The 17417-nt window shown below is 39.1% G+C and overlaps 2 protein-coding genes across 4 annotated transcripts in view; one reads left to right on the plus strand and one right to left on the minus strand.

Moving 5' to 3' along the window:
• Window positions 1–113: 113 nt before the first annotated feature.
• vash1 (vasohibin 1) lies at window positions 114–13600 on the plus strand. 2 transcript variants are annotated; one of them, XM_043262857.1, is made up of 7 exons: window positions 114–1715; window positions 3193–3281; window positions 9410–9466; window positions 9599–9673; window positions 10443–10824; window positions 11725–11834; window positions 11912–13600. In XM_043262857.1, exons 1-7 carry the CDS (start codon window positions 1374–1376, stop codon window positions 11991–11993), a joined length of 1137 nt encoding a protein of 378 aa, XP_043118792.1. In that variant the 5' UTR covers window positions 114–1373; the 3' UTR covers window positions 11994–13600. The 2 variants fall into 2 exon arrangements, with proteins under 2 accessions (XP_043118792.1, XP_043118793.1); XM_043262858.1 differs by lacking the exons at window positions 9410–9466; window positions 9599–9673.
• A 145-nt stretch (window positions 13601–13745) lies between these two features.
• The window catches only part of angel1 (angel homolog 1 (Drosophila)), a 39180-nt gene continuing 35508 nt past the window's right edge, over window positions 13746–17417 (minus strand). The window contains exon 10 of one of the 2 annotated variants that reach the window (XM_043262328.1): window positions 13746–14765. In XM_043262328.1, coding sequence (XP_043118263.1) covers window positions 14614–14765 — 152 coding nt within the window. In that variant the 3' untranslated portion in view covers window positions 13746–14613. The remainder of the gene's footprint in view (window positions 14766–17417) is intronic. The other variant, XM_043262329.1, reaches the window with a different exon arrangement.

The following is a 17417-nucleotide window of genomic DNA, read 5'->3' on the forward strand; positions in this document are numbered from 1 at the left end:
TTGATGTTCTTTTATGTTGTGACTGAGTCAGTCTCACTAGGATACAGATCGTTTCGTTTGATGCGGCATTTGTGTCTGTTCTGTAAAATCTAGAATTATTTAATTGTTGAGAGTGTCCTGCCTGCAGTTAGGCATACATATTTGCATGTATATATTTCCTGTAACATCCTAGTAAGAAAAAAAAAAATTCGTTCTTTTATTAACTTTAATCGAAGGTGTTTTTGCAAAGCGCTCGTCTGATCGTTGTGCGCATGCGCATCACGCCAGGGATTTGGGAGAGTCGACCACGTCTTCAGCACCAGAGAATCCGAATCTTTTTAGCCAGTCGGTTCGTTCGGACGATTCGTTTCAATGAACCGATTCATCACTCTAGCGTTCCGCGTGGATTTTCCCATCATAACTTTCTTTCCTATCACAACACTGTTGACTGGTTATTATTAGGTTATGTAGCTGCATGTTTTTCTTTTTACTGTCTTTATTAACAGAACTCAAAAACTGCGTGGAATTTTACTTTCTTTTTGCCCTTAAATTGTTGTTCAGCGCTTTTTGTAATCAATAGCTGCGTCAAATATTATATTAAACGTTATTACTAATTACTTGACATCAGTAATAATTAACAGCCGATCAAAGAATGCTATTTCTTAACTGTATTACTGATAAATTTAACAATGATTGTCGACTATTATGAAATCACACAGCGAATCGATTCGTCCGAATCTTTTAAAGGAACCTGTTCATCAGAACGAGTCGTTCGTGAACCGGGCATCGCAATCAGCGTCGGATAACGGGATCTGCGATCCGGCAGGGCGATGGCTCGGACTCTACACCGGAACAAAATAAAGCTGGACCCAGAGAGCCGCTGTCCTGCGATGAACCGAGTTTAAGGACGTGACCGGAGCGGCGAGCGCGCGGGGTGACGTCACGGCTCCTCTCATTGTCTCTAAAGCTGCTCGTTTTCATCAAATAAACCCGTTCCGACGCGTGCACGTGACTTCTGCGTCCTCCGTGCTCGTGGGTCGCGTTCAAATCTAGCGTCAAACGCTGCTTGTTTCTCACCTAAGACGCGGGTTCGTGTCTGAATCAGATGTGAGCGAGTCTGCTGTGATCAGAGGATAGGGGTCTAGAACTCATTCACGCGCTCATAAACTACTCGTGTGTTGTGTTTGCGTGGCATACTAGTTATGCTGGATGGTGTGTGTTGACGGACTTGCGGCTGGGGGTCAGATTGCGTCCGGACACCCCAGCCATCCCGCCCAGGGCCGTAGCTCCGCCGGACCCAGAGGTCAGGAGGGGCCCGAAGGTTTCCGGGGGCCCACGGCAATTTCTTCATTGTGCTTTTAGGAAGGCCCCAGAAGTCGGAGCGCGGGCCGTCCATGCCGGTGTCCTGCTGCGGGACCGTCCATCACGGCTCCTCTCCGAGGAGGATCGTCCACAGGAAGCCGGGGATCAGGACCTGTCTGAGTCAGCCGTGCTCTTCGGTCGGGCTGAGAATGCTGCGGACCGCCTTCAGTCTGGAGGGAGTCGAGGAGCGAGACGAGGAGCAGGAGGACGAGGGAGAAGATCTGCGGGACGGTGGCGTTCCCTTCATTATTAACAGGGGGGGTCTGCCCATAAACCAGGAGACCTGGGAGCAGATGTGGCGGCATGTCGCCCGCATCCACCCGGAGGGAGAAGTGGTGTCCAGGAGGATACGGGGAACCGGGGACCTCCCCAAGGTACGGCTTTCACAGCCAGAAACCTTCTGATGGGCTTTCCCCATTGGTTCAACAAAAGTACACTTCCATCATGGACTTCAAGTGCACTCATTTTGTGCCAAGTATGCTAAAACGAGTCTTTAGTAGCTCAAATAAACTTAAGAACGTTTAAGATCACTCCATTTTTGGGACACCATGAAAATGAACTAAAATGTCTTACTATCTCTGCATTTAAAAAGTGTTTAGTTCACACTTGAAGGCATTTTTAAGGCACTCAAGTGTACTACACATAGTAAATAAATGTATTTTTTTAAATACAGATATTAGGTTAAAGCATGTTTTGATGTCCCAAAGTTTTTTAAGTTTATCTTAAGAAGTACTAAAGAATCATTTTCAGCATACTAAGTGCAAAGTTTAAGTGCTTTAAGAACATTATGGAAATGTGCTTTTTTTAAAAAATAAAACAGATCTGTAGGTGTCGGGAAAAAGTTACTTTAAGTAATGCACAATATTGTGTTACTCTCTAAACTGAGGCTCTAAAAATTATTTTTTGAGTTAGTTTTGGGTTACTTTTTAAATCGGGGCAGGGCTTGCTCATTTGTTTTTCATATAAAAAAAGTTCTTAAAAGCCCCTTCACAACAAATGTGAAATAAATGCATCTCAGGCTGAAGGACATATAAATCCGGGTGTGTACAGTAGAGGACTGAAACTCAAAAACGTGGAAAATATGATGCAGAAGCAATAAGAGGCAACAACACATTTGTCATTATGGCCTAGTATGGTTGAATTGGATCCTTGAAGGTCAGTAGAAAAGACTTTGGCTAATAACATTGAATTAAATGCATACATGATATGTTTTATTTATCTGTAATTATTGCAGTTTGCATTTGACTGTTTCTATTCATTTTGAGGAATACTGAACGTTTTTTGTGCAGGTGACGACATTGAGACTCTTGTTATTCACCTCAAGGGGGTTTCACTGATGTGTTTAGAGTTGAGGAATAAAACGTGAAAATATCTTGAGCTTATGTTGAGCACCACAGACCTTATATTAGCCATTTAACCCAAAACCCATTAAAAAAAGACTATGTGATGGAATCAGAAGTGCTAAAATTAGAAGTTATTTGTGGGTTTTGGTCTATAAAATTCATCCTCCATGTAGCACTCTATTGGTGGTATCAGTGTAGACTGCTTTCCATCGGTCTTACTGGCTTTATTTCTTTAATTCGTCCCTCGTGGACCGATCGGATCAATATGCCGTGAGTTCAGCTGAACCCAGATAAAGACACGCTGTCATCATTACTGATACATAAAAGTTCTTTTAGTGACATTTTTGGATCCGTGAACATCTATGGAATCTTCCAGGTTCTTCACAATAAGGACAGGTTCTCTGGGTTCTTCCATGGCATCGTTTGGTCCAGGACTCGTGGTTTGTCATTCACTGATATAAAGATGATGTCATTGTCCCGCTCTTAACTCTTTTTTTTAACTCTTTAGATTCCAGTACCAAGTGTGCCTACATTCCAGCCCAGCAGCAGTGTTCCCCAGCGTCTGGAAGCCATACAGCGATACATCAGGGACTTGCAGTATCCTTTCACACGTCTTTCATTGAGGTTTCATATTGTTATGCCTGCTGTATGAACTTTATAACATGTCTATAAAAATTCACTGCTGCAGTTCACTGGTCAGGAATCATCAGCTGACACTGTACATTTATTTTAAAAATAGTTCACCCACTCCAAAAAGAAAAAAAAATCAAATATTACTTATGGTTCACTCTTTTTGTAGTCGTGATTAAAAAGAACATGACTTTTTTTATAGAATAGTTTATTGATCATCGCTCCGCTGAGGAACAGTGAAAGTAAAAGATCCTCAAAAGATCCTGATGATCAGATCCTTCTAGAAATGACTGAAGGAGAATCAAGTAAAGTTGAGCTGCTTCGGTCCAGGAAGAGTTTATCTGCTGTTCTTCTGACCTTTACTTGATCAGAATTGGTCCAGATTTAAGAGCGACACATGGCTTCAGTGAACAGAGACTTTGAGCTTCAATCAGTGGTAATATGTAATGGAATAATCTCCATGGTTGTGTTGTAGGCAGATAGAATTTAGGCCACAAGATATTTTTTTTTCCCACTGATGATGATGGCAGATGAAATGAGCAAATGTCAAGAACCATGAAACACTGTGTGTGTGTGTGTGTGTGTGTGTGTGTGTGTGGTTTTGCTCAATGTGTTTCACTACTATCTGTTACGTGACATCTTGTACATGTTTTTTTCTGTATGTTGTTATGAACCCAGTATAGTTCATACTTTTGTCGAGTTGTATGTATTGCTTTTGTTTTGCAGGATGTGACGTCATTATTAGCTGAAGCGTTACACCTGTGTTTGATCTTCTTCCGGTAGATTTAAACAGCTCCCTTCAGCCGCGAGCGGCTCGTCATCCTTCTCGGCTTTGTTTTGTCTTGTCCCAATCTTTCCTTATTTAAATAAATGTCTCTTTTTTTGACTCCTTCTCTGTCGGGCTTGAGAGCCGTTCGTGACAAATGGGGGCTCGTCCTTGAAATTTTGAAGATCCGGTTGCGCTGTGTTTGTTTTCTTTCGGTAATGTTTACTAAAGTCAAAGCGGGACGTGATTGTGTAGCGCTGTTGTTTGAGGTGTTTTAACATCATTTTGAGGGAGTTACACGTTGGGTTTTGCGTGTTTTAAGACAAGAGGCGGTTAATTGCTGATTTCCGCGATCTCTAGACGGGGTAAGTGATTGATTTTTTTTTTTTACAAATCCTACCGCGGTGGGGAATTTAAATAGTGTGTGTTCCCTTGTTAGGTGAAACTACTCGTTCCCTTTTGGAACAAGTGGTGTAATGTGTAAAAAAAAAAAAAAAAAAAAAATATATATATATATATATATATATATATATATAATTTTTTTTTATTTATATTTATTAGACAGACAGTGTGTAAGTAGAGCAGTTGTCTCGGGGTCGCATCCGGGTACGAGTGAGTCAGTGTGCTGGTTGCTTCTCTTGTTCCTTTTTAAGGGCGAGTTAGTTAGGGAGTTTTCTCATAAGATAGGGAAAGGGAACGTATTATTCCCCCTGCTGAGATTTGTAAAACACTCGTTTTATTTTTTGTAACGGGCAGAAATGTCTGAGATAGTCGATGATTTTGTTAGCTCTCCTTCAGAGGCTTCACTTGATTCGTTTACGAAAGATCAATTATTAAAAATTGCGGATCATTATGGAATTGAAATTGCAGACCAGAGAGTAAAGGACAGTACGGTTAGAGAGACGCTTGATAGAAGCTGATGGAACAGTGTATATTGATGGAAATGCCGGCTGCTGCCGATCAAAATAAAAATCGGACTAACACTTTAACCTTTGAGCAACAGGAAAGATTACTGATGTTACAGATTGAACTGGAAATTAGAAGTAGAGCGTGAAAAGACCAGAAATGAACAAATTAATATTGAGCTACAGAAATATATATAAGGGAAGGTGGATTAAATGGCAGCTCAACTGACTCTCTTCATGGTGCTTCTCAAATTTGATACTGCTGGTAATTTGCGTTTAGTCCCTAAGTTTAATGAACGAGATCCCGATACGTTCTTTATATCGTTTGAACGGATAGCAGCGGCAAGACATTGGCCTAGTAAAGAGCGCACACTTCTGACCGGCAAAGCTCAGGAAGTCTGTTCTGCGCTGTCACTTTCAGACTGTGAGGACTATGATGTTGTTAAAGCTGCCGTTTTAAAAGCATGCAAGTTAGTACCGGAAGCGTATCGACAGAAATTTAGAACGATGTCCAGAGGAGTTAAGGAGGCCCATGTGGAGTTTGCTAGGGAGGTCACCGTTGCTTTTAAGCGCTGGTGTATGGTCAAGTCAAGTGGCTTTTTATTGTCATTTCAACCTCATATAGCTGTGCAGTACATAGTGAAATGACCTGGTGTTACATAGTCACGCACAATACAAAAAAAACTCTCATACTGAGCTAAGACAGTGTCTTAGCCACATAAAGTGCGGACTAGTGCAAGAACACAAAATACAAACAACAATAAATATGAAGTGCAAGAATGCCTATGGGACAGGAAGTCCATTCAGGTGTGGTTGAGGAGTCTGATGGCTTTTGGGAAGAAACCGTTAAGCAATCTGGTTGTGAGGGCCCGAATGCTCCGGTACCTCTTTCCAGATGGCAGGAGGGTGAATAATGTGTGTGAGGCATGTGTGGGGTGTCTTGGTGATGGAGCCGGTGTTGAGTGACCAGGTGAAGTTGTCCGCCAGATGAACATGGCATCTGAGATAACCACATTTGAAGACTTAACTAACTTGATTGTGCTTGAACGGTTTAAAAACTCTGTTCCTGCTCGTATTGCAACGTATATAAATGAGCAGAAAGCTGACACTGTTGCGAAAGCTGCTGAACTAGATGATGATTATGTTCTGATGCATAAAAGTAGTTTTGAGTTTCGGAAAAGGGATGAAATGTTTGAAGACAAGCTGGATCGTACACCTAGAAATTCTACTCTAATCTGTAATTACTGTCGTGGTAATGGTCATTGGAAGTATGAGTGCCCAGTCCTAAAAGCTAAAAGTAAAGGGAGAAAAGCTCCTTGGGTTAAATCCACTGTCCTTGCTGCACCTGCATTGAGATCTTCTGACTTGTCTAGGGAAGGTTTTCCCGTGGAAGTGAAACCCATAGAGGATGGAATCTATGCACATATTATCACTTATGGTCATGTGTCAATGGTTGGTCAAGAGACCGCAGTTTCAGTGACCATTTTGAGAGACACAGGAGCCTTGGAAACCTTTATTTTGCAAGACGTGTTGCCACTTTAATCTCTGAGCGACACTGGTACTAGTGTGCTTATTAGAGGAATTGGGTTAAATGTCTTGTCTGTTCCCTTGCATAAAATAATGCTATCATCGCAACTTGTGAGTGGTGAAGTAGTTGTTGGAGTGTCTCCTCCTTTGCCAGTGCAGGGTGTGGATATTATACTGGGAAATAATCTAGCAGGAGGCAAGGTTTGGCCTGATACCCATGGTTTCATCTTTGCCTGTTTCAGGTCTGGACGAGAGTAACCCTGAGGTTTTTACAGAGCGTGCTGTAACCAGGTCCATGACTTCTGTTGCTCGGGAAAAGTTATCTTCTGATCCAGGTGTAGTTCAATCTGCATTTTCGTTGCCTGATGATTTTTCTGTTTCCCTTTCAGACTTAATGAAAGAGCAGGCACTTGATTTTTCTGTCTCTAAACTTTTTGAGAGTGTGTTGTCACCTGAAGAAATTAGACATGTTCCTCAGGGTTACTTCTTACAGGATGGAATGTTGGTGAGGAAGTGAGTACCACGTAGTACTGACTTTGCAGGAGACGCTATTATACAATTGGTAGTGCCAGAGAAGTATTGATCGCTTGTTAAAAGTTTCTCAGGATGAACTTGCAGGTCACCTAGGGGTTAAAAAGACCTATGACAAAATTACTCATTTTTTGGCCAAAATGTATATCAAGACATGTCATACCTGTGAAGTAACAGGCAAGCCAAGTCAGATGATTAAACCTGCCCCCATTGTTTCCAATTCCAGCTATCAGTTCACCATTTGAACATGTGATTGTTGATTGTGTGGGCCCGGATCAAAAACGGGTAGTACTTATTTGCTCACGGTTATGTGTATATCGACACTGTATCCTGCAGCCTATTCCCTTCGTACCATCACTGCAAAGTCGGTGGTGAAAGCCTTAACGCAGTTTCTGTTTTTGGCATTCCAAAGATTGTGCAGCGTGATCAAGGCTCTAATTTTACTTCTCACTTGTTTTCTCAGGTTTTAAAACTATTGCACATCAATCATAATAAAGCTAGTGCTTATCATGCTCAAAGCCAAGGGGCTTTGGAGCGTTTCCATCAAACTCTCAAGTCATTACTGCGTGCATATTGTACCGAGATGGAAGGTAATTGGGAGGAACTACCGTGGCTAATGTTGTCAGCACAGGAGGCATGTCAAGAAAGTACTGGTTTTAGTCCCAATGACTTGGTGTTTGGACATACTGTTCGGGGTCCCCTCTCTGTGCTTCATGAGTACTGGACTGAGAGTACGCCACCTAAAAATGTGATAAGCTACGTAAATGATTTTAAACGTAGATTGTATGAAGCAGGTAAAATGGCAAAGGAACTGTGTTCTTCACAGAAACATATGAAATCACTTTATGATCGGCGAACAGAGAAACGACAATTCATGTCTGGTGATCAAGAGTTGGATCTGTTACCTGTGGAAGGCTCACCATTTAAGGCTCAGTAAACTGGTCCTTTTGTGGTGGTAAAGCAAGTTTCTGATTTAAACTATCTGATTGCTACCCCAGCTAGAAGGAAGTCCACACAGTTTTGCCACATTAACTTGTTGAAGCCCTATTATGGGGTTATATCTCACAAAGTCTTGGAGGCCAAGACTATGGTCCAACCTGTATTATTAGTTGAAAGTGCTTCATCTGTTCTGTTGGAGGAGGAAATTGATGGAGTTCTGTTTCCAGAAGATGCAGTACTATTGAGTTGTCTTAAAAATTCAGAGACTCTCAAAATTTGCATAAAATGTTGGTCCATTTGCCAGGAAGCAGACGTGCTGACTTGATAGCTCTTATTGACAGTTATGTCTCTCTATTTTGTGCTGGGAGCACGATATTGACGTGGGTGATGCTGAGCCCATCCGCCAACATTTCTATCGGGTGTCCCCAAACAAACTTCTTTATCTTAAAGGTGAAGTTCAGTATATGCTGGATAACAACACTGCACGACCATCATTTTCTAGTTGGGCCTCTCCCTGCTTACTTGTAAGTCAGTCTGATGGAACGTATCGTCTTTGCACTGACTATTGGAAAATAAAGTGACCAGACTCTTTTCCTCGCATTGAGGATTGTGTTGACCAAGTTGGGTCGGCAACCTTTGTTGGTAAATTTGATTTGCTCAAAGGTTACTGGCAGGTTCCTTTTGACACAGAACTCAAGGAATTTCAAATTGTTACAGGCTGATGATACAGGGATTTACCGCCCAGTTAGCTATTTTTCTAAGAAGTTTTCCTTGTATCAGCTAAATTATTCTGTAATAATAATTACGGCATTAGCTTTAATTTGGGCTCTGCAAAATGTGTGTGTGTGTATGTATTTACACTCTCTGAGGTGCACAAATCCACTATTGACTCGTTGGTGCCTCTTTCTGCAGTCATATGCTCTTGATATGTCACATCAAAGGGACTGACAATGTAGTAGTAGATGCATTGTCTAGAGCTCCTTATCCCTCTTAGCTGTTGACCTGTCCCTGTTTTGTTTTATTACCTTGCTTTTCTTAAATTGCTTCTACAGGGCACGTAGTTGCTGAGGGCATTCGGGAGTACAACAAAGCAGTGGGTTTTCTCCAGTAAGTGGGAGTTATTGGGTAAGAGCTAGGTTGGGTTTGGTAATTGGACACACCGCAGATTTAAACAGCTTCCTTCAGTCGCGAGCGGCTCGTCATCCTACTGTGTTTTGTTCTGTCCTAATCTTTCCTTATTTAAATGTTTTGGTTTTTTTTGACCGTTATCCAATGTATTGACTCCTTTGTCGCGGCTTGCGATCCGGCCATTACAATGTATATTCAGATTAATTCTCATGGTATCTCTCTAATATAGGTTACTGCCTGTAGACTGTGATGTAGCAGTTGACTTTATACGGTGTTCTGTTCTTAACATTATCTGTCAGATACAATCACACTGGAACACAGTTTTTCGAGATCAAGAAGAGCAGGCCGCTCACAGCGTAAGACCTCATCTGACTCCTCTTTTTCCTTCATGCTACTAGCTTATATTCAGTACTTATATTCAGTTAAGTATTTTAGCCTCATTTGCATACAAACCCTTATTTCAGTAATACCTACCCTGTGTTTTTCAGATTGATGGACATTGCCAAGGAAATGACAAGAGAGTCTCTACCAATTAAATGTTTGGAAGCCGTAATCCTCGGAATGTATCCTTCACTTGAACGGAACTGAAAATGTTTGTGTGTGTGTATATAAATTTGTATTTTTGTGCATATGAAAAGTGTAATACAAAACCCATACAAGTTTTTATTTTGTGGACATCCAGCATAATCGCATTGCAATTATTTAGTCTTGCGGATGTTTTTCATTTGGACAGTAATTTTTATATGGTTTATCATACAAAATGGTCACTAACTTATGTACATAGTATGCAGTAAATGTAGAGATGTAGAGCTTAACATCGGTTGTTTCCCATTAAAGTTTTTCATAAAATGAAAACAGTGGACCTAATACAGAGTCTTGAAGCAACAGTTCATCTTTCACAAAAAGTGGTAGCATTCAGACAAACATTTTTAGTGCTTGATCACAAATACAGTGCTCTGATCTACACAAGAGAATGCTATTATCTTTGGTGTCAGAGTCAGTGAGATGCAACCCTCATCAGCAGAATTAAAGGCTTAGATATATTTGTAAAGATTATTGCCTGCTGGATCCAGAAAAGTGCTGTCAGGCTTTTATCTAAACTAGATAAAACAGAGGGAGAGGAAACTTTCTGAGATCATGGTTATTAAACGTGAAAACAATATAGCTTAAAATGTTGCCTAATGTGGAATTGGAGATTGATGGTGTGCTTTTATTTAATTAAACTTTTGAAATCTTTCCCATCAACATGACTTTAACACTTCCCCTGTTAATGAACGCAGCTGTGTGTTGAATATGTTCCCGTTGACTCCCTTAACACAGCCGACGCTTCAGTTACCTCACCAACGGCATGTCGACCGTCGAGCGGTTTCCTCTCAGCTTTAAAACACAGTTCTCAGGGAGTCATTTTCGTCACATTGTGCTGGGGGTCCACAGCGGCGGGCGCTTTGGTGCTCTGGGCATCAGCCGGCGTGAGGACCTGATGTACAAACCGCTGGAGTACAAAACACTCACGGACCTCCTTCAGGAGTTCCAGGTGGCCTATCGGAGATACTGGCACACACTGTGCAAGGTCAAGATCGGTCATTACGTGTCACACGACCCACACAGCGTGGAGCAGATTGAGTGGAAGCATTCGGTGCTGGATGTGGACAAGCTGTCCAAAGACGAGCTGAGGAAAGAGTTAGAGAGACACACTCGGGATATGAGGTTGAAGGTATGGATGACACTTTTATGGTTAAAACGTGATGCTGCTGACGGTACCAAAACTGTGTTATCTTGGCTGCTCAGAACCAAAGGTGCTCTCAGTGATTTAGGAATAGCTTACAGAGAAATTTGTTGCTGAAATGAAATGCTTTCAGTAAACGTGAAGGTGAAGCATGTGCTGTGCCAAGTGGAATTGTACAAATAATTTACAAATAGGCTTCCCAAACACTTTTATTGCTCTTCTCTAGGTTGCCTTGCCAGTTAATTTCTAAAAATATTAATGATAGTTTGTGACTTGACCAGCCGTGCTTGAGTACACGTATGCGCCGGAAACACATTATTTTTGGACACATTACAATGTTGTTTTGTTGTTTTTTAATCTGAGACTGCTGCCAGACCTGCTAACTTAATTCAGTGATGTGATAATGAAGTCTAGTTTAAAACACTTTCTTTGAATAATTTCTAAAAACAAGTACCTCTGTCTTACCTTTTATTTAGTAGTAAAAAGTGATGTGACATCCACCGATTAATGATGTCTGTGATTTTGTTTTTTGAGATTTCTGGAAATCTGGCAAAAGTGAAAGTTTCCTGTCATCTGCCTAATTAATAAATCAAATATTAAATACTGTTGCAGTTTAAAAACATAACACCCGGAACATCCTGTAGTTTAAAGCAAAATGGACCTAATACAGAGCCTTGTGGCACTCCATGAAGCGAAAAGTGGTAGCATTCAGACAAACAACATTTTAGTGCTCGATCACAAATGTTAATACACTCCTCTGATTTATGCCATTATAATGCCAAGATAATGACACCAATTTGCAGTACAATATATTTTTTGGATCATTTCCATCTTTTTTTCAGTAAAATGTTGATCATCACAATGGTTTACTTGAGCTCTGTGTTTCAGATTGGTAAAGCTGCTCCTCCATCACCGTCTAAAGACAGGAAGAAGGATATGGGATCTCCTCTGAGGAACCCCGGCAGCCCGATGCGCAAGAACAGCCAAAGCGACAGACGGTATTTCCAGATCATTCACAGCACACTGGTACAGTGACAACACAACATCTGACCCACGGGTGGTGCTGTTTCCACAGGTCTTCAGTGGAGAAGCGGCCGGGGCCGGCGGGGCCCACGGGGCCCACGGCTGATGTGAACGGATACCAGATCAGGGTCTGAGAGATTCACGAGACAAAGACCGAAACGAGCAAGAAGATGTGTGTTCACTGGAAGTATCGTGCTACACCGAGGATGTTCACTTAGAAGGGTAGACATGAACACCTCCTCTAATTGTTCATTTAGTAGAATAGCCACATTATGAACAATGCATCATATTTATATTCAATTCTATGCCTCAGCTGTTTGTGCTGTGAGCAACTTTTCATGTTTAATCTGTAAATACAGTGCAAGTTAACCTTTAACTCTACTAGACACTGAGGTAGAGGATAGCCTCTAGTCCATTTATTGGTGCCTTTGATCAGTTTTTGGACTACAATGACTTTCTGGCTCAGTATTTTTCCTTGTTTTCCAGTATAGTCTTAACATTTCTAAATCATTCCAGATCAAAACGGCTTAATTTTGAATCTTGTTTTCTGAAGGGAGAAAAAAAAAAAAAAAAAAAAAAAAAAAGTATTCGTTCGAAACCAGACAAATGTCTGTCACTGGGGTCAAATATTTAGTTTTCTAGTTTTGAGCATCTAGTAAATGTATCTCGATAAAAGAATGTTTACAGACTTTTAATGGAAAAAGAACGAAAAAAGAACATTTTCATGCTCTGATTTAGTGTAGCTTTCCCTTTGAATGCAGTTTATTTTTCTAAGCGGGCTGACAAATGTTTTAAACTCGCTTCATTTTGGTGCATTTTTCAGAAACAAGACTCGGCGTCCGTTTCTGAGTACATTTCGATACACGATGTTTACGCTGGAAAATGAGACAAAAATATAGAGGAGAATCATTTTTTAGCAGTGTTGTTATAACATCTATGATAATATGAGCGGTTCATCACACTTCTCCAGTGAGTCAAATGTTTGCTCTGCTTGTGTCTGACTCACTGGTGAATCTGTCTGGTGTTCCTGATTTACTCAAATGGCCGCTTTAATGGACCTGTGTGTATGTAAATGATGTTATGGGTCTGATATTACAGGATTCAGTAGTTATGAATGCAGCCCTCGCCCTGTTGGTTTTTAGATATTTTTTAACTCTTGAAAGACTGGATGCTTGATTACACACATCCGAGGTTTTTAAAGTCAATGTGAAATGGACTTGAATTCATGTTCCGGCTCTTAAATAATTCAGTAGGACATAAACATTTCACAATCTTTCTTCAAAATAGGACTAGCTCCTCCTCCTGATGTCACTTTATCATCACGATCCACTGTCATGCATTGATTTCTCTGCTGAATACCTCACAGTGTGTTGATTGAGCATCGTTTCATGTTGACTTTAGGAGTAGCGAACCCGTAGATGTGCTGTTTGAAGAACAGATGTTCTCTTACAGTAGACAGACATGTCACACACACACTAAAGCCAAACGCGCTTATTGTGAGATGCTACGAAGTATGATTTCTAGTGTGATGCAGAAGACACTAATGCTGGTGCTGTTAAATGTTCTTCATTAGAACTGCATCCTGCCACATGATTAACTGTGTGTGATTAACAGATGTTGCTATTGTTGATTTTTCACTGACGTCACAGCACTGAATGTCACTCACTGGCTCTTTTGTGACACTTGAAACTGAAATGTACAATAAATACGCCTATACGTTTTTTTTGTCAAACAAGAAAAATGCAGTTTCTGTTGTGATGTACTTTGTAGCTTCAGTCCGAAGACAGACGACATTTTATCAGCATATATTATATACATTCTCAAAAAGAGTAAGCTATAAATAGATAGCAAAGCAACGTAACGAAGTGAGAAAATTATGAGTGAGATAGATTAATGTTATAGTTTATTTATAAATGTATCACATCTCACACACAAGTATTAGAAAACAATTGCCACATTACAATAACGTTCTATTTGTTAATGCTTAAATATATAGCTCATGTTAAAGTATTTATTAACCTTTATTAACTATAATGCAGTAGTTCAGTTCGGGTTTATTAAATATAACTTGAAGATGAAGAAATAATGATACATTTTTTTTCATGTTAATTTTACTGCAAAGTTTTACCTGTAGTTAATTTGACTTGAATTTTAATATCTTTTGGGGGCATTTTCCAGTCAAGCTTTTTGTTCAGGGAGGATGAACATGGTTTTAGCGGTGAATTACTTTCTGCAAACCTCTTTTCATTGAGCTTGAAGAAAAAGTTTTTGATGTATTTCAGATGCAAAGGCCTCCAAAAGCCATCTTGGTCAAATATGAGCTGATACTGAGTGGATATGTTTATCAAGTACTTTCACTTCAAATGCGCTAAATCCCATCATTCTGACCTTCGATAACAGCATCGTGTGGCTGTGGAGACGCTGCCTGTCATCATTTGCTTGTGTGTTCAACCAGCAAAGACAACAGCAGTGCATGTAGTTATTTATTTAGCTTTGTTCAAAATAAATATATATAAATATATATATATATATATTTTTTTTTTCAAACTCAAAATGAAAGAAACTGAAAACTAACAGATGCGTGTAACTGCTTTCTAGTCACATTATCTTGAACATGTCAACCTTAACCGGAGCATCATGTTTCCTCACATCAGACTCCACGCTGGAGAATATTTCACACGAACCATCACTAAACTAAATCATATAAATATATAAGGCACTGAAAATGATGAAGACAAGCGATTCTTACATTTGTCAAATTTTAGAGTCAGACTGTAGCCGAAGCTTGGCGATCAGACTGAGATGATCCGAGGGAAACGTTTCGTTAGGAAGTCCTCGCAGAGACCAGAGATCAGCCTCGGACAGCAGAGACAAACGAGCCAGCAGCTTCAATCCTCCAGCGCTCTCTGAAACACAGCAGCACAGGGAGACTCCATCAAACGAGCTTTGATATGGTGAGATTATACAGGATGAGCTCAGATCATCAGTCTTTATAACTGATATAACAGATTCTGATATGAAACGATTTAAATGTCAGCGGTCACACTTTAATAATGTCTACGTGAAATGAGACGAATTTATGAATACTTACACACGCATACATATATGTACACATGCTCATACATATGTGTGTATGTATGCATATATTTATTACACACAAACACATACCTACATACATATACATACATACATACATACATATACATACGCATACATGCATACATATGCATGCATACATATGCATGCATACATATGCATGCATACATATGCATGCATACATATGCATGCATACATACATATGCATACATGCATGCATACATGCATACATATGCATACATACATATGCATACATGCATACATATGCATACATGCATGCATACATGCATACATATGCATACATGCATGCATACATGCATACATACATATGCATACATGCATGCATACATGCATACATGCATATGCATACATGCATGCATACATATGCATACATGCATGCATGCATGCATACATATGCATACATGCATGCATACATATGCATACATGCATATGCATACATGCATGCATACATGCATGCATGCATGCATGCATGCATACATATGCATGCATACATGCATACATACATATGCATACATGCATGCATGCATACATGCATACATACATATGCATACATGCATGCATACATGCATACATACATACATATGCATACATGCATATGCATACATGCATATGCATACATACATATGCATACATGCATACATGCATATGCATACATGCATATGCATACATGCATATGCATACATGCATATGCATACATGCATATGCATACATACATATGCATACATGCATATGCATACATGCATATGCATACATGCATACATACATATGCATACATACATATGCATACATACATATGCATACATGCATATGCATACATGCATATGCATACATGCATACATACATATGCATACATACATATGCATACATGCATACATACATATGCATACATGCATACATACATATGCATACATGCATATGCATACATATACATACATATACATGAATACATATATATATATACACATGAATACATACATATACATGCATACATAAACATGCATACATACATACATACATACACACATACACACACACACACAAGCATACACATACATACATACACGAATACACATACATACATACATATACATGAATACATAAACATACATATCTAAACATACATAAATATACATGAATACATATACATATATATACACATGAATACATACATATACATGCATACATAAACATGCATACATACATACATACACATACATATACATACATACACACACACACACACACACACACACAAGCATACACATACATACATACACACATACATACATATACATGAATACATAAACATACATATCTAAACATACATAAATATACATGAATACATAAACATACATACATATACATACATATGCATACATACATATACATGAATACATGTATGTATATATATATGTATGCATACATATATACATATACATGCATACACATACATACATATACATGAATACATGTATGTATGTGTATATATATGTATGCATACATACATACATATACATGCATACACATACATACATAAACATGCATACACATACATATACATGAATACATATACATACATAAACATACATACATACACATACATGAAAACACATACATATACATGAATACATAAACACACATACATATACATGCATACATATACATACATGCATACATACGCATACATGCATACGCATACATACATACGCATACGCATACATACATACATACATATGCATACATACATATACATGAATACATATACATATACATGAATACATATACATAAACACACATACATATACATGCATACATAAACATGCATACATACACATACATATACATACATACGCATACATATACATACATACGCATACATATACATGCATACATACATATACATGCATACATACATATACATGCATACATACATATACATGCATACATACATATACATGCATACATATACACACACATACATGCATATACACACACATACATATACACACACATACACACACATACACATACATACATATACATACATATACACACACATACATATACACACACATACACATACATACATGCATACACATACATGCATACATGCATATACATGCATATACATGCATACATATACATGCATACATACATATACACATATACATGTATACATATACACATACATACATATACACATACATGCATACATACACATACATGCATACATACACATACATGCACATATACATACATGCATACATATACATACATTGTTACCCACGAAATGATAACATTAAGTTGGAACTTGGTTTTGATTTTATTCCACTAGTGCAGAACTCACACTGTACACATTCTTTTGCGATTGTTGTTTTTTAGTATTGTCATATGCATACATGCGTACACGTGCGGTGAATGCGCGGTACACGTGCGGTCAA

This window comes from Puntigrus tetrazona, chromosome 17 (assembly GCF_018831695.1).
Source record: "Puntigrus tetrazona isolate hp1 chromosome 17, ASM1883169v1, whole genome shotgun sequence".
Lineage (NCBI taxonomy): Eukaryota > Metazoa > Chordata > Actinopteri > Cypriniformes > Cyprinidae > Puntigrus > Puntigrus tetrazona.